At 39.6% G+C, this 15,876-nt stretch overlaps 1 protein-coding gene across 4 annotated transcripts in view; it reads right to left on the bottom strand.

Annotated features, from left to right (window-relative positions):
• SVEP1 (sushi, von Willebrand factor type A, EGF and pentraxin domain containing 1) overlaps positions 1-15,876 on the bottom strand; it is a 180,214-nt gene that overhangs the window by 38,622 nt on the left and 125,716 nt on the right. For all 4 annotated transcript variants that reach the window (XM_059143460.1, XM_059143462.1, XM_059143461.1 and 1 more), the window contains one exon: positions 1,015-1,687. In XM_059143460.1, coding sequence (XP_058999443.1) covers positions 1,015-1,687 — 673 coding nt within the window. The remainder of the gene's footprint in view (positions 1-1,014; positions 1,688-15,876) is intronic.

Genomic DNA, 15,876 nt, shown 5'->3' with positions numbered 1-15,876 from the left:
CCTAATCTGTGTTGTTAAATACCAGCTCTCCAGTGCTTACCTGGCACCTAGTAGGAGCTCCAGAGATATTTGCTAAATGAACAAATGAAGAAAGCCTCCTCATCTACATATACCCTCTTCCAGTGGATCTGGTACCTCAGAGCAGAGGTGTTAAACAGAAGGTATTTACTATCATTTAGAATATAAAGGAGAAAAGGTATGACATATGTGTGGGTTTTTACATAATATTTAATTAGAATATTATCTCTTTAAAATAGCCCTTGTGGGGTACCTGTGTGGCTCAGTGGGTTAAAGCCTCTGCCTTTGGCTCAGGTCATGATCTCAGGGTCCTGGGATTGAGGCCCACATCAGGCTCTCTGCTTAGCGGGGAGCCTGCTTCCCTCTCTCTCTCTGCCTGCCTCTCTGCCTACTTGTGATCTGTCAAAATAAATAAATAAAATCTTTAAAAAATAAATAAAATAGTCCTTGATTTGGGGAAATAGACTAGGCACATATTAATGTGCAAGGAGAACAGGAGTGCATCTGAGAGAACTCTTTATGTCCTGATGAAACTACCTTTAAGTCCGCTGAAAGAAAATTGTAATAACTGCATTATAGTGAACAGATGATTCACCCCATCTTTGTTCTAAAAATCAGAAATGATACCAGATTTCTCTAAGTTCCAGGAGACCTTGATTTCTATAAAATATACATTCATCTTGGAATAATTTCTTCTATAAAGGAAAATAATATTGTATTAAAATTGGTTTATTCTACCTTCATAGTTAGGGCTAAGGATTGCTACAAAGCACTTCAAATAGCACTTCTATATGTTAGCAGAAGGTACAAAGCTCTATATTAAAAGGATCACTAATTTCTATCAACTTCCCTCAAATATTCACTACCTATAGGTCCAGCCACTTCTGTTTTTCAACAGTTAATCTGTCCAGTGTCCTGTCTCTAATCCCAGGTTAGCCACAGGAGGCCAGCAGTCAGTGATGAAAGCCATGGACCACTCACTCATTAGTCTCTTACCTCTAGAAAGCCATTCTCAACCTTGGGTGGTTCATTGCAAGCCACAGGGTGGCATGTGGGTGTGGGGCTACTCCACTGTCCTGTGGCCTCACAGGTGCTCTTCTTCTCCCCTTTAATGTAGAACCCCTTGTTGCAGCTATAAGCCACCATGGCCCCAAAACTGTAGTTTGATCCACTTGCATAGCCATTCATGATGCTTGGAGGCTCTCCACACCGCACAGGGATGCACTGGATGGACATGGGGGAAGGGTTCCACTGCCCACCTCTCAAACACTCAATCTTGGCCGAGGTATTCAGTACAAAACCTTCTGTGCATTTAAAGCTCACAACGGATCCTGCTGCAAATTTTGCTTTGCTCACAGATTCTAAGATGCTATAAGAAACAGATGGGGGCTTTTCACAGAAATGAGCTATACAACGGGGCATGGCCTGACCTTCGGGGGGAACCCACTTGCCCTGGGCATTGCAAAGGAGCTGGGAATTGTCTGCCAGACTGTAACCATCTGAGCAATAGTAGAAGGCAATGTCTCCAAATAACCGATGGGCAGTCTCTGGAGAGGCGTGTTCCACATTGGGGGGCTCATCGCAGGAGACAGCCAGACACTGCTGGTTACTTCCATTCCACTTGCCATTGGCCAGGCATTCAATGGTGTCAGGACCAGCTAGGGTATAGCTATGAGAATGGGAGAAAAAGAACAATAACTAAGCATAATATTTGAGAAAAGGTGTTTGTGCCTTTGTAATTCTGTTTTTAGTTTTTTACTCTTTGCAACAATGACTATTTTTAGTCGTTATTCTTTAAAATAATATTTCTTAAGATGGAGGTATAAGTAGAAGAACTCTACAGGCTCGTCTCATCCCTCAAACACAACTAGAAAATTATCAAATCACTCTGAATACCCAAGAAATTGACCTGAGGAGACAGAGCAAACTGCACAACTGTACAACTAGAGGGAGAGTTGTACACAACAAGGAAGTGTCAAGACATGGTATGGGGGAGAAATGGATGGTAGGTGCTGTGGAGGAGAGGGAGCCCTGGTCTCAATGGTGAGAGAAAAAGGAATGCTCAGGGGAATTGACAGAGAACACTTCCCCACAGCCATTCGCTGGGAAAATGAGAGGGGCTTATTTTCATGAATTTTTGCAACCAATGGGGCTTGAAGACCAAAGTTTTAAATGTTGGTAGTCTTGGCTTGTAGGGAGAACTGAGGCACTGCCCTACTCCTGGAGGGAAGACAAGCAAGCAGCCTGGGGTGGGGTGGGGGGTGAGTGGGCAGACAGCCATTTGAGGAATGCCTAGGTCACATGGGGAAACTGTTTGTTCTTCTTAGAGAGCATCTGCAAGAGGTGGCATTTGCAGAGTTGTCTCTCAAGAGACAAAAGAGCTGTCAGACGCCTTTCTCCCTCCCTCCTCTCCCCCCCCCCCCCCGCCAGCATAAATGCAGAGACACTTGCTGTTGACATCACAGCACCAACACTGGCTGCCTGACCTGCTTACACCAGGTCCTGATCCAAAACTGTGCTCTGCTGGGACTGCTCTTCTTGGACCAATGTGCCTCAGTGCCAGCATGGAGATCCCCTTCCCCAGAAGACCAGCAGAAACCCCTCTCCATGCCTTGTCTCCCAGCCAGAGTTCTATGAGGCTTCAGTTCTAGTAGAAATAGTATTAGGTCTCGGGACGCCTGGGTGGCTCAGTGGGTTAAGCCGCTGCCTTCGGCTCAGGTCATGATCTCAGGGTCCTGGGATCGAGTCCCGCATCGGGCTCTCTGCTCAGCGGGGAGCCTGCTTCCTCCTCTTTCTCGGCCTGCCTCTCTGCCTGCCTCTCTGTCTACTTGTGATCTCTCTCTGTCAAATAAATAAATAAAATCTTTAAAAAAAAAAAAAAGAAATAGTATTAGGTCTCATTTAACAAGCAGAGCAGAGCACACCTACTTAAAACTTGCCACAGGATCAAACCCTGCCCACTGCAGGCAAGGAGAACCTCTGCAGACAAGTGGCCTGAAGGAGAGAGAGCAGCCCAAACACAGTAGCAGAGGGCACACAGCATGCACCAGACACAATCCCTGAAGCATCAGGCCCTGGACACGACATGACCACTTCTTCAAAAAGTTATTACTCTCAAAAGCAGGACACGTAACAGGTTTCTCTAACACACAGAATAAGACTCAGACAAAATGCCAAGATGGAGGAATTCATCCCAAATGAAGCAACAAGATAAGGTCATGGGTCAGATTTCTAATTGAAACAAATATAAGTAATATGCCTGATGGAAAATGTAAAGCAACAATCATAAGGATACTCACTGGGCTCGAGAGAAGAATGGATGACTTCAGGGAGGCCCTTACCACAGAGATGAAAGAGGTAAAAAAACCAATCTGTCAGAAATGAAAAATGTAATAGCTGAGATTGGAAACAGACTGGATGTAATGAACACAAGGCTGGAAGAAGCTGAGGTACAAATTAGTGACATAGAAGATAAAATTATGGAAAACAAGGAAGCAGAATAAAAGAGAGAAAGAATTATGGATCATAAGAATAGACTTAGAGAACTCAGTGATGCCATCAAATGTAATTACATTCATGTCATACGAGTTCCAGAAGAAGAAGAGAGAGAAAAGAGGGTAGAAAATTTGAGGAAATAATAGCTGAAAACTTCCCTAATCTGGGAAAGGAAACAGACATCCAGATCCAGAAGGCACAAAGAACTCCCATCAAAATCAACAAAGCAGGCCGACATAAAGACATATTGTAATTAAATTTGCAAAATATATAATAAAGAAAAAATCCTACAGCAGCAAGACAGAAATAGTCCCTAACTTACAAAGGAAGACCTATAAGGCCAACTGCAGATCTCTCAACAGAAAGTTGACAATCCAGTTTAAAAGAGTGGCATGACATTCAATGTGCAAAATGAGAAAACTCTACAGACAAGAATACTCTATCCAATGATAGAAAGCCTATTATTCAGAATAGAAGGAGAGATGAAGAGTTCCCAAGACAAACAAAAACTAAAGGAGTTTATGACCACTAAACCACCTATGCAAGAAATATTAAAGGGGGACCCTTTGAGTGGAAAGGAAAGACCAAAGGTGACAAAGACAAGAAAGGAACAGGGAAATTTTCCAGAAACAATGACAAAATAAGTAATAAAATGGCACTAAATACAGATCTATCAATAAATACTCTGAATGTAGGTGGATTAAATGCTCCGATCAAAAGACAGAATGTCAGAATAGATAAGAAAACAAGACCCATCTTATGCTGCCTACAAGACAGTCATTTCAGATCTAAAGACAACTATAGATTGAAAGTGAAGGGATGGAGAAACAGTTGTCATTTATTGTGCAAATGGATGCCAAAAGAAAGCCAGAGTAGCTACACTTATATCAGACAAATCATATTTTAAACCAAAGACTGTAACAAGAGATGAAGGGCACTATATCATTATAAGGGGGACTATCCAATAAGAAGATCTAACAAATGTAAACATGGAAGCATCTAAATATATAAAACAGTTAATGACAAACATAAAGGAGCTAATTGATAATAATAATTGTAGGGGACTTTAACATTCCACTTACACCAATGGACAGATCACCTAAATAGAAAATCAACAAGGAAATGATGGCTTTGGATGACACACTGGAACAAATGGATATAACAGATAGAGTCAGAACATTCCACCCTAAACCAGCAGGACACATTCTTTTTAAGGGCGCATGGAACATTCTCTAGAATAGATTACATATTAAGCCACAAAACAAGCCTCAACAAATTCAGAAAGATTGATGTCATACCATGCATCTTTTCTGACCACCACGCTATAAAAATGGAAGCCAATCACAAGAAAAAAATCTGGGAAAACCACAAATCCACGGAGTTTAAACAATATGCTACCAAACAATGAATGTGGTCAACTAGAAAATAAAAGAAGAAATGAAAAAATACAGGGAAACAAGAAAATGAAGACACATTGGTTCAAAAACTGCTGGATGCAGAAGTGGTGATCCTAAGATGGAAGTTTCTAGCAGTACAGGACTACTCAAGAAGCAAGAAAAATCTCACATAAACAACCTAACCTTACACCTAAAGGATCTAGAAAAAGAACAAACAAAACCTAAAAACATCAGAAGGAAGGGGATAATAGAGATTAGAGCAGAACTAAATGATATAGAAACTAAAAAAACAGTAGAGCAGATCAATGAAGTCATAAGCTGGTTCTTTGTAAAAATCAATAAAGTTGATAACCCCCTAGCCAGACTTAGCAAAAAGAAATGAGAAAGGACTCAGATAAATAAAATCACAAATGAGAGAAGAGAAATAACAACCAACACCACAGAAATACAAATAATTATAAGAGAATACTATGAAAAACTACATGCCTACAAATTAGACAATCTGGAAGAAGCAGTAAATTCCTAGAAACATATAAATTACCAACACTGAAATGGGAGGAAATAGAAAACTTGAACAGACAGATAATCAGCCAAGTAGATGAATCAGTAATCCAAAAACTCCCAACAAACAAAAGTCCAGGACCAGATGGCTTCACAGGTGAATTCTACCAGACATTTAAAGAAGAATTAATATCTGTTCTTCTCTACAATTCCAAAACATAGGCAAAGAAGGAAAACTTCCAAATTCATTCTATGAACCCAGCATTACCGTGATACCAAAACCAGACAGACTCCACAAAAAAGAGAACCACAGGTCAACATCCCTGATGAATCTGAATGTAAAAATTCTCAATAAAATATTAGGAAATTGAGTCCAACAGTACATTAAAAGAATTGTTCACCACAATCAATGGGAATTTATTCCTGGGCTGCAAGGGTGATTCAATATTCACAAATCAATCAATGTGATATAGCACATTAATAAAATAAAGGATGAGAAGCTGGAGGCAACACAATTCTAGACATCAAGTTATATTACAAAGCTGTAGTCATGAACACAGTATGGTCCTGGCCCCAAAACAGACACATAGGTCAATGGAACAGAACAGAAAACCGAAAACTTAAACCCATAATTATGTGATCAGTTAATCTTTCATGAAGCAGGAAAGAATACACATTGGAAAATAGTTTCTTCAGCAAAGGGTGTTGGGAAAACTGGAGAGCAACAGGCAAAAGAATGAAACTGGACCACTTCTTAAACGATACACGAAAATAAATTCACAATGGATTAAAGACCTAAATGTGAGATCTGAAACCATAAAATTCCTAGAAGAAAACATAGGCAGTGTTCTTTTTGACATCAGCTATAGTAACATTTTTCTAGGTAGGTCCCCTTGGGCAAGAGAAACAAAACCAAAAATAAACTATTGGGGCTACATCAAAATAAAAAAAAAAGATTCTGCATAGTGAAGGAAACATCAGCAAAACTAAAAGGCAACCTATGAAATGGGAGATGGTATTTGCAAGTGGATATCCACTAAAGGGTTAGTATCCAGAATATGTAAAGAACTTATATGAATCAATACCTTCCAAAAAATAATTCAATTAAAAATGGGCAGAAGACATAAATAGACATTTTTCCCAAGAAGACAGGTAGATGGCCAGATACATTAAAAAAAGTTCAATATCACTCATCATCAGGGAAATACAAATCAAAACTACAATGAGATATCATTTCACACCTGTCAGAAGAGCTAAAAACAAAAACAAAAACAAAAGAAACAACAAGTATTGGTGAGTACGTGGAGAGTAAGGAACACTCTTGTACTGTTGGTGGAAAGGCAAACTGGTGCAGCCACTCTGGAATATAGTGTAGAGTTTCCTCAAAAAGTTAAAAATAGAACTACTCTATGATCCAGCAATTAGACTACTGTGTATTTACCCAATGGAATATTAATTTGAATATTTGAACATTCAATAATTTGAACATTCACCCTGATATTTATAGTACCATTGTCAACAATAGCCAAATTACTCAAAGAGCCCAAATATCTACCAACTGATGAATGGATAAAGAAGATGTGGTGCATACAGACAGAGTGGAATACTACTCAGCCATTAAAAGGAACGGAATCTTGCCATTTGCAGTGACACAGATGGAACTAGAGTACTATGCTAAGTGAAATAAGTCAGAGAAAGACTAATGCCATCTGATTTCACTCACATATAGAATTTAAGAAGCAAAACAAATGAATACAGGGGAGGGGGAAAAAAAAAGAGAGGAAAACCAAGAAACAGACCCTTAACTATAGAGAACAAACTAATGGTTACTAGAGGGGAGGTGGGTGGGGGATGGGTTGACTACACGATGGGGATTAAGGAGTGCATCTGTGATGAGCAGCAGGTTGCTGTTGTATGTAAATGTTAAATCATTAAATTCTACACCTGAAACTAAATTTACACTGTATGTTAACTAACTGAAATTTAAATAAATACTTGGAAAGAAAAGAAAATATTTACTGCTTGAATACTGAGCTTACTGATCAAATGAACTTCCTTCAAGAAATAGAAATCCAGGGCGCCTGTGTGGCTCAGTGGGTTAAGCCGCTGCCTTCGGCTCAGGTCATGATCTCAGGGTCCTGGGATCGAGTCCCGCATTGGGCTCTCTGCTCAGCAGGGAGCCTGCTTCCTCCTCTCTCTCTCTGCCTACTTGTAATCTCTCTGTCAAATAAATAAATAAAATCGTTAAAAAAAAAAAAGAAATAGAAATCCATCTTGTTATTAAGAGTAATGCTTATTTAGAAAGGGAAGTGAATTTAAAATTTTTGCTATTTAAGGACCTCTAAAAATTGTTGCACATTTCCTTAAAAATAAGAATGACTCAGCTTAAATTTAGAACACCATCTGTCTATAGACGGTTTTAGTTGGTTGATTTTATCACTAGTCCTTGAAACAAAAGCACTAATGAACCAGATGTAGCCCACACATAACTCATGTACTTACTTATATTCAATGAAATTTAAAGCAAAGATTGTAATTTTAGTCTCTAGGGTTTCCTAAACCCTTATCCAACCAAATGTTAGCATTTCGAGCTCTGCTATTCAACCTCTATGAATCAATTTTGCTTAATAACTCTCAGTCTTTCTTTGTGCTTTGAACAGGTATTTTCCCACAGAAGGTGACAGATTGATGACTTGCAAAAATCCGAGATTATTCTCCAGTGCTCTCTCAATGAAGGAGAACAAAATATTACGATATGTCGTATTAGAATAATTACATGTGAGTCATTCTTAACTTGCTTCTCGCTTTCTTACTGAAGAGGAAGATGACAGAATTTTAAAGGAATGTCTAACACCTGAGCCATCTGTCATTTTTATACTAATGAGGGATAAAAGGACAAAAATAATCAGGCACCTAATTTAATCCTGTTTAGATATATTAATTTCTTCATTTTACAGATGAGTGAATGGGGGTTCCACAGGCTAAAAGCCCAGTCTGGAGTCACACAGTTGCAAGCAGCTGAGTTGAAAAACTGCATTCGATTTACAAGAGTCCAACCACGTACCCTGTTCCGTGATGTTTTTGTTGCCCCGCTCCCTTTCTCTTTTCAGAATGAGGTAGATCATAATTTGCAGGTGTCCTTGGAAACTGCATTGCAGTGTCGCCTAGTACAAATTTTCTGATCCATCTTTCAGCAAAGATTTTTTTTAAAGATTTTATTTATTTATTTGAGAGAAAGAGAGAGAATGAGAGTGAGGGAGCATGAGAGGGGGAAGTTTGGAGGGAGAAGCAAACCCCCTGCTGAGCAGGGAGTCCAGTGCAGGACTCGATCTTGGGACTCCAGGATCATGACCTGAGCTGAAGGCAGTCGCTCAACCAACTGAGCCATCCAGGCACCCTCAGCAAAGATTCATTAGTCATCAGTTAGCAAGCACATTCCTCCTGAGGTCCCTTTTAGTTTTATAAGGGATCTGCTATCATAGTGAGGATGGAATGTGTCCCCCTCACTGGCCAGATTCATGAAATCTATAGGAAGCAGAAAGATCGAGGAGAAAATGGTAGAACATCAGCAGAGATGTATACATCCACCTTACCTAAGGCCACTTATCCTGCTAGGGAAAGAAGCGGTCTCAAAACCCTCATAGATGTCCCTGACGACACGATGCAACCTCTAATTAGGGTCTGCTACAATTCGTTGTTATGGATAAATTCTGCTCTTCCTATTAGAATTCAAATTTAGTAAGTTTTTAGATAGCTTCTGTCTAGGAGGATATAGGCAGGTATATAAAGACAGTATGCTAAAGGCCTAAATTTATTATTTAAAGTATCCATTATCCCAGGTCTGAGTGCCCAGATTCTACTGTTCCTGTGTAGAATGTGCTCTGAGTAGAAGTCCCATTTATAAAGACATCTGATGTTCTGTATTTTTATAGCACAATTTACATCCTCTGCACACTTTGAAACATGCATCATTATTTTCATGGGTCCCTTGATGCTGCTAGCATATTTCATTCATAGAAGTTCACAGACACCACCTGAGACATCCCTGATTTATTAGGACCCATTGTGCCATCTATAAAATGCTCCCTTTATTTCATGGGCCTGGCTACTTTGAGATAGAAGCATCTGCTTCCAGTTCCTTATTCTTCAAAGCCTCTTAAGGATGCAAAAATTGTGTATAGTAATTTGGCAGCCCTTCGGTAGGTCTCTGACCCTGATCTTAAAGAAAATCTCCACCAACTACTCTTCCCTAATGAAAAATCACAGCAAAGCTCTTCTGTAAAATAATGGATGATTACCACTAAATACATATATTATGAATAAATGAATTTAAAGAATGCATTTTCATCACTACCCATAATTTCTTAGACCCCGCACTCTTTCTCTGACCTTAGATCTTGACTTTTCTTTAAGATGCCCAATCAACATTTAGCCTTTCATTAAATAATTCTCAAGGACCATGCTATGGGCTAGAGCCACTTCCTTAGTGCACAACGCAATGCTCATGTATTTGTTTGTTTACACACCTGAGTGCACTCCCTACCCCATCCATTGCCTGGTGCATTGCAGGCCCTTTCACACCTACAGCAGCTGCTTAAAGGATAAAAGCTCAATTGTACCTGGAGAATGGGAAGGCTTCCCTGGGGAAATGCTTTTGAGAGGAGTCATGAGAGAAGAGCAGAAAAGGAATTGTTTGAGAATGAGGGGTAACATGAACCAAGAGCTTGCAGTCTGGTATGGCTGGGGCATTCTGAGAACTTACGAATAGTTGGGAACGGCATCTGAACACTGGAACAAGGAAGTGATAATCACTAGGATTTTGTGTGTTTTGACACTTCGTGATGGTTGATGGGTAGAGACGTGGCAGGCACAGGTGAACTGGAAATGCCTTTTGACAGTTTCTTCTACAAGGACTCTCAAAAGATTTTAGCAGACAAAATGCTGCTAGGACAGAAAGATATTTAAATGGTTTATTAACCGGATGACCCACGGAGTACTGCTTTACAGAAATGCCCTCACTGGGAATTTTACATCTTGGGAATGCCAAAAAACTGTCCTTAGTCCCTACATAGCAATGTGTAACTGTAGGGCGGGGAACAGGGAGCTTACGGTCCAGTTCAGTGTTTCTAATCCTACAGGATAATAGTTAATAAAGATAAGATGGAACAGGCTGCACAGATACACAGTAAAGAAAAGCTGCGCAGGTGGAAAACCCGGCCTAGCGACCGCCAATAGGAAAGACTTTGGAATTCTACTGAAATTAAGTTGAAGGAGTCAACAGAGGCATTCTGAAAGGGTGACTGTGTTTCTAGAAACTCATTTATTTAGAAAGAGAAGAAGAGAAATGAAATAGTTACCTCTGTACGTGTGTGTATGTCACGCCACGCAGCGTTTTTCTCTCTGCCGTATTCTAACGTGCATGTGTCAGTGTACATTCAGCTTTGGGTACCACAATTGAAAAATGGACGACAGACCTACTGGAGTAGGCTCAGAAGGATTCTGAGAGGAATAGACTCAGAAGCACGTTCGTTTATGAGAAAGAAGTGCAGACTGGAGGCTGAGCTGGCTGAAATGCCGGTCTCCCTGCACCAGCGTGAGTGATCACCTCTCACTCTGAGACGTGTGAAGCCTCCCACTTAGCTCCACTGATCCGTTTGTAGGAGAACCTTGGGACCAAGCTACGAACACCTGAACAGCCGGCATCTCACTGGTGCGGAGAGATATACACAGAGGGGTTTCAAGAGGTGGAAGCAAAGCCAGTACTTAAGACTAGATACAATGCTCAGTAAGATGCGGGTTGAGGTTTACTAAAAACAACTCTCTTCCAAAACACATCAGTTAATCTTTGAAGATGCCAAAGAAGTATATATATTCCAAATCACAGAAAGTGAGGAATTGTGAGCTATTGCCTAGATTGAACCAGGACTGGTCTCTGATCCAAATGCTGCATTATTTCCTCATGTTAGAAGTCTGAAGCTGTGTTACAATTTCTGTGGAATATACTTCACCTGCTTATTTGTTTAAGAGAATCATTTGCGGTGTCTGGGTGACTCAGTTGGTTAAGCATCTGATTCTTGATTTTGGCTCAGGTCATGATCTCAGGGCCGTGAAATCAAGCCCTGAGCTGGGTTCCACAATGGGTGTGGAGCCTGCTTGAGATTCTCTCCCTCTCACTCTGCCCCTCCCTGCTCACACACACTCTCCCTCTGAAAAAAATCATTTAAAAATCATAAAGTTCTATACAGATGATGACATACATCCTGTAAATGTTGGCTACCAAAGCAGGAAAATTGGTATTGGCCCAAACCTAAAACACCGGACTATTTATGCTGTGACATTTTGTGTTCTCATTCAAGAGACCCTGGGAATGCTAATGCAGTCTATTATTTAAAATCAGGCCATATATATCATAAAACAAATCATCCTACTCCATAATCCCAAAGGAAAATGGCCCATCAATATTACAATGATGCCACAGGAGGACATATTTTAGGATGAATTTGCTGCAATTCATTAGCCTATTTCTCGAATAATTTTGAAAAACTCTTGGAGAATGGGCAGAGTAATCTGCAGACACAATTTTCAGTGATTTGATTCATACACTGAGTGGAAGCCAACTGATGAGCATGTGGGAAGCTTTATGAGAGAGCTCCCCAGGTGATTATTGCCTCATCTCTTTTTAAAGAACCTTCTAAGAGCCTTAAAAGAGCAGCATACTAGATAGGTAAAGGGCTGCGACTTAATAAGATCGATGGAAAGTAGAAATCTGCATCAGCAGTTAATTCTGTTTTCAACTAAAAATGGCACAAAATTTTATCTTAGTACATGCAGTAATTGCATTTAGAAATCTACAATTAAGACAATCAAAGGTGGAACATTCTATGAGAATTTTAGGATTTCAATGAGCCTTCCTTTCCTCTGAGTTTCTCACCAAGAGAGGAGACACATAAGATGAAAAGGAAAATGGGAAACAATTTATCATTTTATTTATCTGGGAAAACAGCTGCAAGCTTCCAGCCTAGTGTTTTGATAAAAGGTGAATGTGGAAGGTCAATTTTAGGCCAGGAGGCAGAAATGTACTTCTTGTTTCTTTCCTTCCTGGTGTCCATCTTCTTACTCCTGTCTCCTAAAGTATTTGCTCTTCCATCCTACAGTTGAGACAGGTTCTCTCCTCCTTATTTCAAGGGAGAGTCTATGCAAAGCACATCACTGATATGAGAAGAAACAACACAGGCCCAAAGTAAGAATAAGCATAGGTGCACCCAAGAAGCAGGCAGGGGTGGCTCCCATATGTGGAGGGCAGTGGGAGTGGAGACGGCTGGAGAGCAAAGAGGTTCTAACCCTCATTTCAAGCCAACAGCATCTCAGGAAGCTGAAGGAGACAGCAGGCCCATTGCACAAACAGGCCCACTGCACAAAAGCTATGACTTGAACACAGTGACACCATCCTGGAACAGAACAGAGACGGTGCATCTTGGCTATGCCAACCAATTTCTTGGGGAGAAGAAATAGAAAAGGAGTAAAGGAGTAAAGTTCTAGTGCTGGCTATACCATAGTCTGAAAACCTTCCTTATATCATACTTGATGAAATAGAATAGAAGTTATTTTAGATGCACATGCCAGAAATGAAGAGGAAATTAAGAACAGAGAAGTAAGCCTGTGGCTGAATGCTGTGATTGCCATTGGATTGGACAGGGAACGTAAGAAGGGATGACAGGAAATATAACTATGGATTGAGAGAGAGTAATAGCTGAGTCTATGGCATGGACCTTTGTCCTAGAAGGACATTCACTGAAAAGATATTAAGTAGAAAAATCCCGCCCGGAAGCCCAGTGACACAACAAGTGAGATCTCTGTATTTGTCAGGGCTTTGAGTAGGAAAAATCAAGTCCCTGCTAAGGTAGCCATCCCCAGGTCTCCTCTCCTGTGGAGCTGAGGTTGGGATTTATGCCATTTACTTTGGCATGGAAAGCCTTCGAACTTATAAATTAATGTAAAAAAATTTTTTGATGATATTCCATGGATTCCTGATAGAAAAAAAATAATTCACACACTTAAACCATAAGGGACTATCACAGATAAAATAAGTCCTGCTTACTATAAAGGTACAATTTGAAATTACAAAACATACATAAGCATGTTTTCCATCATGAGTCAGTCAGCAGGCAGAACAAACAGCAAGATTAGAGTACCAATAAATTGAGATAGCAGAAAAGTGATCTAAAATCTGAAGATTTATATAAGTATCTGACATAATTAAAGAAAAAAGACTCCAAATCCTATTTAAAAAGAAGAGACTATTTTAAAAGAAATGTTTGAAAAACAAACATATAAATTCTAGAAGCAAAAAAAGAAAAAGTAAAAATTTAAAAAATTAATGGATACATTTAAAAGCAGATTATAGATAGTAGAAAAGAAAAACCTATAAACTACAAGATATCTGAAAAAATACCCAAATGAAGTCCAAGTTTATAAAGTGATGGAAAATGTGACAGGTTACTACATATGGAGACAGAAAGAAAAGATCCAATATATGTCTAAGACTTAAAGATATAGGGAAAAAAGAAGGGAAGAGGAGGGAACATGTGAAGTGAAAACGGCTGAGAATATGCTCAAATTGGTAAAAAGAATTCTCAGATGTAAGAAGTACAATGACTCCTAAAGAAGACAAATGACTGTGAATACATGTTTAGTCAGATCATAAGGAAATACCAGAATGACAAAGACCAATTAAAAATAAAAACCAAAGGGAAAAGATACTGCTTATAGGGGAACCACGATTCAAGCAGAGTTTCTCAATCTCAGCACCATGTGGGACCAGACAATTCCGTGTTGTGGGGGCTGCTGTGTGCATTGTAGGCTGTTCAGCAGCATCCTTGGACTCTGTCCACTAGAGCTAGGAGCACCCTCCCCTCAGCTGTGACAACCAAAAATATCTCCAGACATCGCCAAACGTCCCTGCTGGGCAACACTGCCCCTGGTTAAGAACCACTAACAGACTGATGACGGAATCCTCAGTAGCAAGAAGAAGAAGTCAGAAGACAGAAAGCATTGGAATAATATTTTTCAAAATGTCTATGGAAGAAAACTACTAATGTAGACTCGTACACTCGGTTAAACTGTAATTCAAGAAGCAAGGATAAAATCTTATTATTTTCAGAAAAAGATTACAGAATATGCTGAAACTTACTGAAAAAAAATATGCAATGGAGATTCTTCAGGAAGTAGAAATATTAAACCCGAAAGGACGGAATGGGATACAAAACATAATGGTGATGAAGAGATTAATAAACATGTGAGTCAAACTAAATAAACACTGACTATATTAAAAAATGACTAATTTGAGAAGTCATAAAATAGGAGGGACGTAAAATACAGACAGTGATAAAACATTTAAGATGAGAGGGGGATGGAAATTTGTGCTTTCCAAGATCTCTGAGTCGTTCAGGAGAAAGGCAAAGATATAGTATGACCTCGGGGCAGGGATGATTTCTTGAATTTGATACACCCACACAAAACAAAACATAAAGGACATGACTGATAACTATCAAGTACTATCTCATGAAGTTTAAAATAAGCATATTTCATAACTCAACAACTTCAAACTTCGGTGTTGGGGCCAGAGATAGTCATACTCATATGTACCAAGAGACACGGGCAAGGAAATTTACTTCAGGACTGTTACATCAGCAAATAAAGGAGCAACAAACTAACCTTCTACCTGTAAGGAAATCAGTAATTTACAGACAGCTTGTTCTTCCAAGGGAATACCATACAGCTGTTAAAATGAATTCTACTGATTTACAAAAATGTACCTTTGTTACTTTGGGGAGCACAGCAAAGTGATGAGAATGGCTTCTTGTTGTATTTGTAATACTTTATTTCTTTCATAAAAAGAGAGCTACAATATGGCAAAAACTTAACATGTACTTTTCTCTCAAGAATGGATACCTAGGAGGGGTGCCTGGGTGGCGCAGTCAGTTAAGCATGGGGCTGGCTCTTGGTTTTGGCTCAGGTCATGATCTCAGGATCATGGGATCCATCACGGAGCCTGCTTGAGAGAGTCTCCCCCTACCTGCCCCTCCCGCTTGTGTTCTATGTGTCTCTCTAAAATAAATAAATCTTAAAAAAAAGAAAGAAAGAAAGAAAAAATGCATACCCAGGTAACTTTAAGTGGAGATTAATAATTACTATTTGTGTTTTTCTGTATATTTCAAATGTTTCATTAGCCCTTTGGCCAGAAAAAAAGAGGAGTACAAAGGTTTTCTTTTCTTTGGCATCCTCATAGCATCCCAAGGTGGAGTTAGGGATATGCCAAGGGCCATCAGTGTGCTTCCTCTCACCAAAAGTTTCACTTCCAGAAAAAAATGAAACTATCCCTTAAGAGCTTGATTTTTTTTCTTTTGGAACAAAATGTAGGTGGCAGTGATTTGGGACTGTAGATACTTTCTATTAATTTGATTAA

This window comes from Mustela lutreola, chromosome 12 (genome assembly GCF_030435805.1).
Source record: "Mustela lutreola isolate mMusLut2 chromosome 12, mMusLut2.pri, whole genome shotgun sequence".
In the NCBI taxonomy this organism is placed as follows: Eukaryota; Metazoa; Chordata; class Mammalia; order Carnivora; family Mustelidae; genus Mustela; species Mustela lutreola.
The sequence above is the reverse complement of the archived record's forward strand: the minus strand, read 5'-3'. Positions and strand labels throughout refer to the sequence as shown.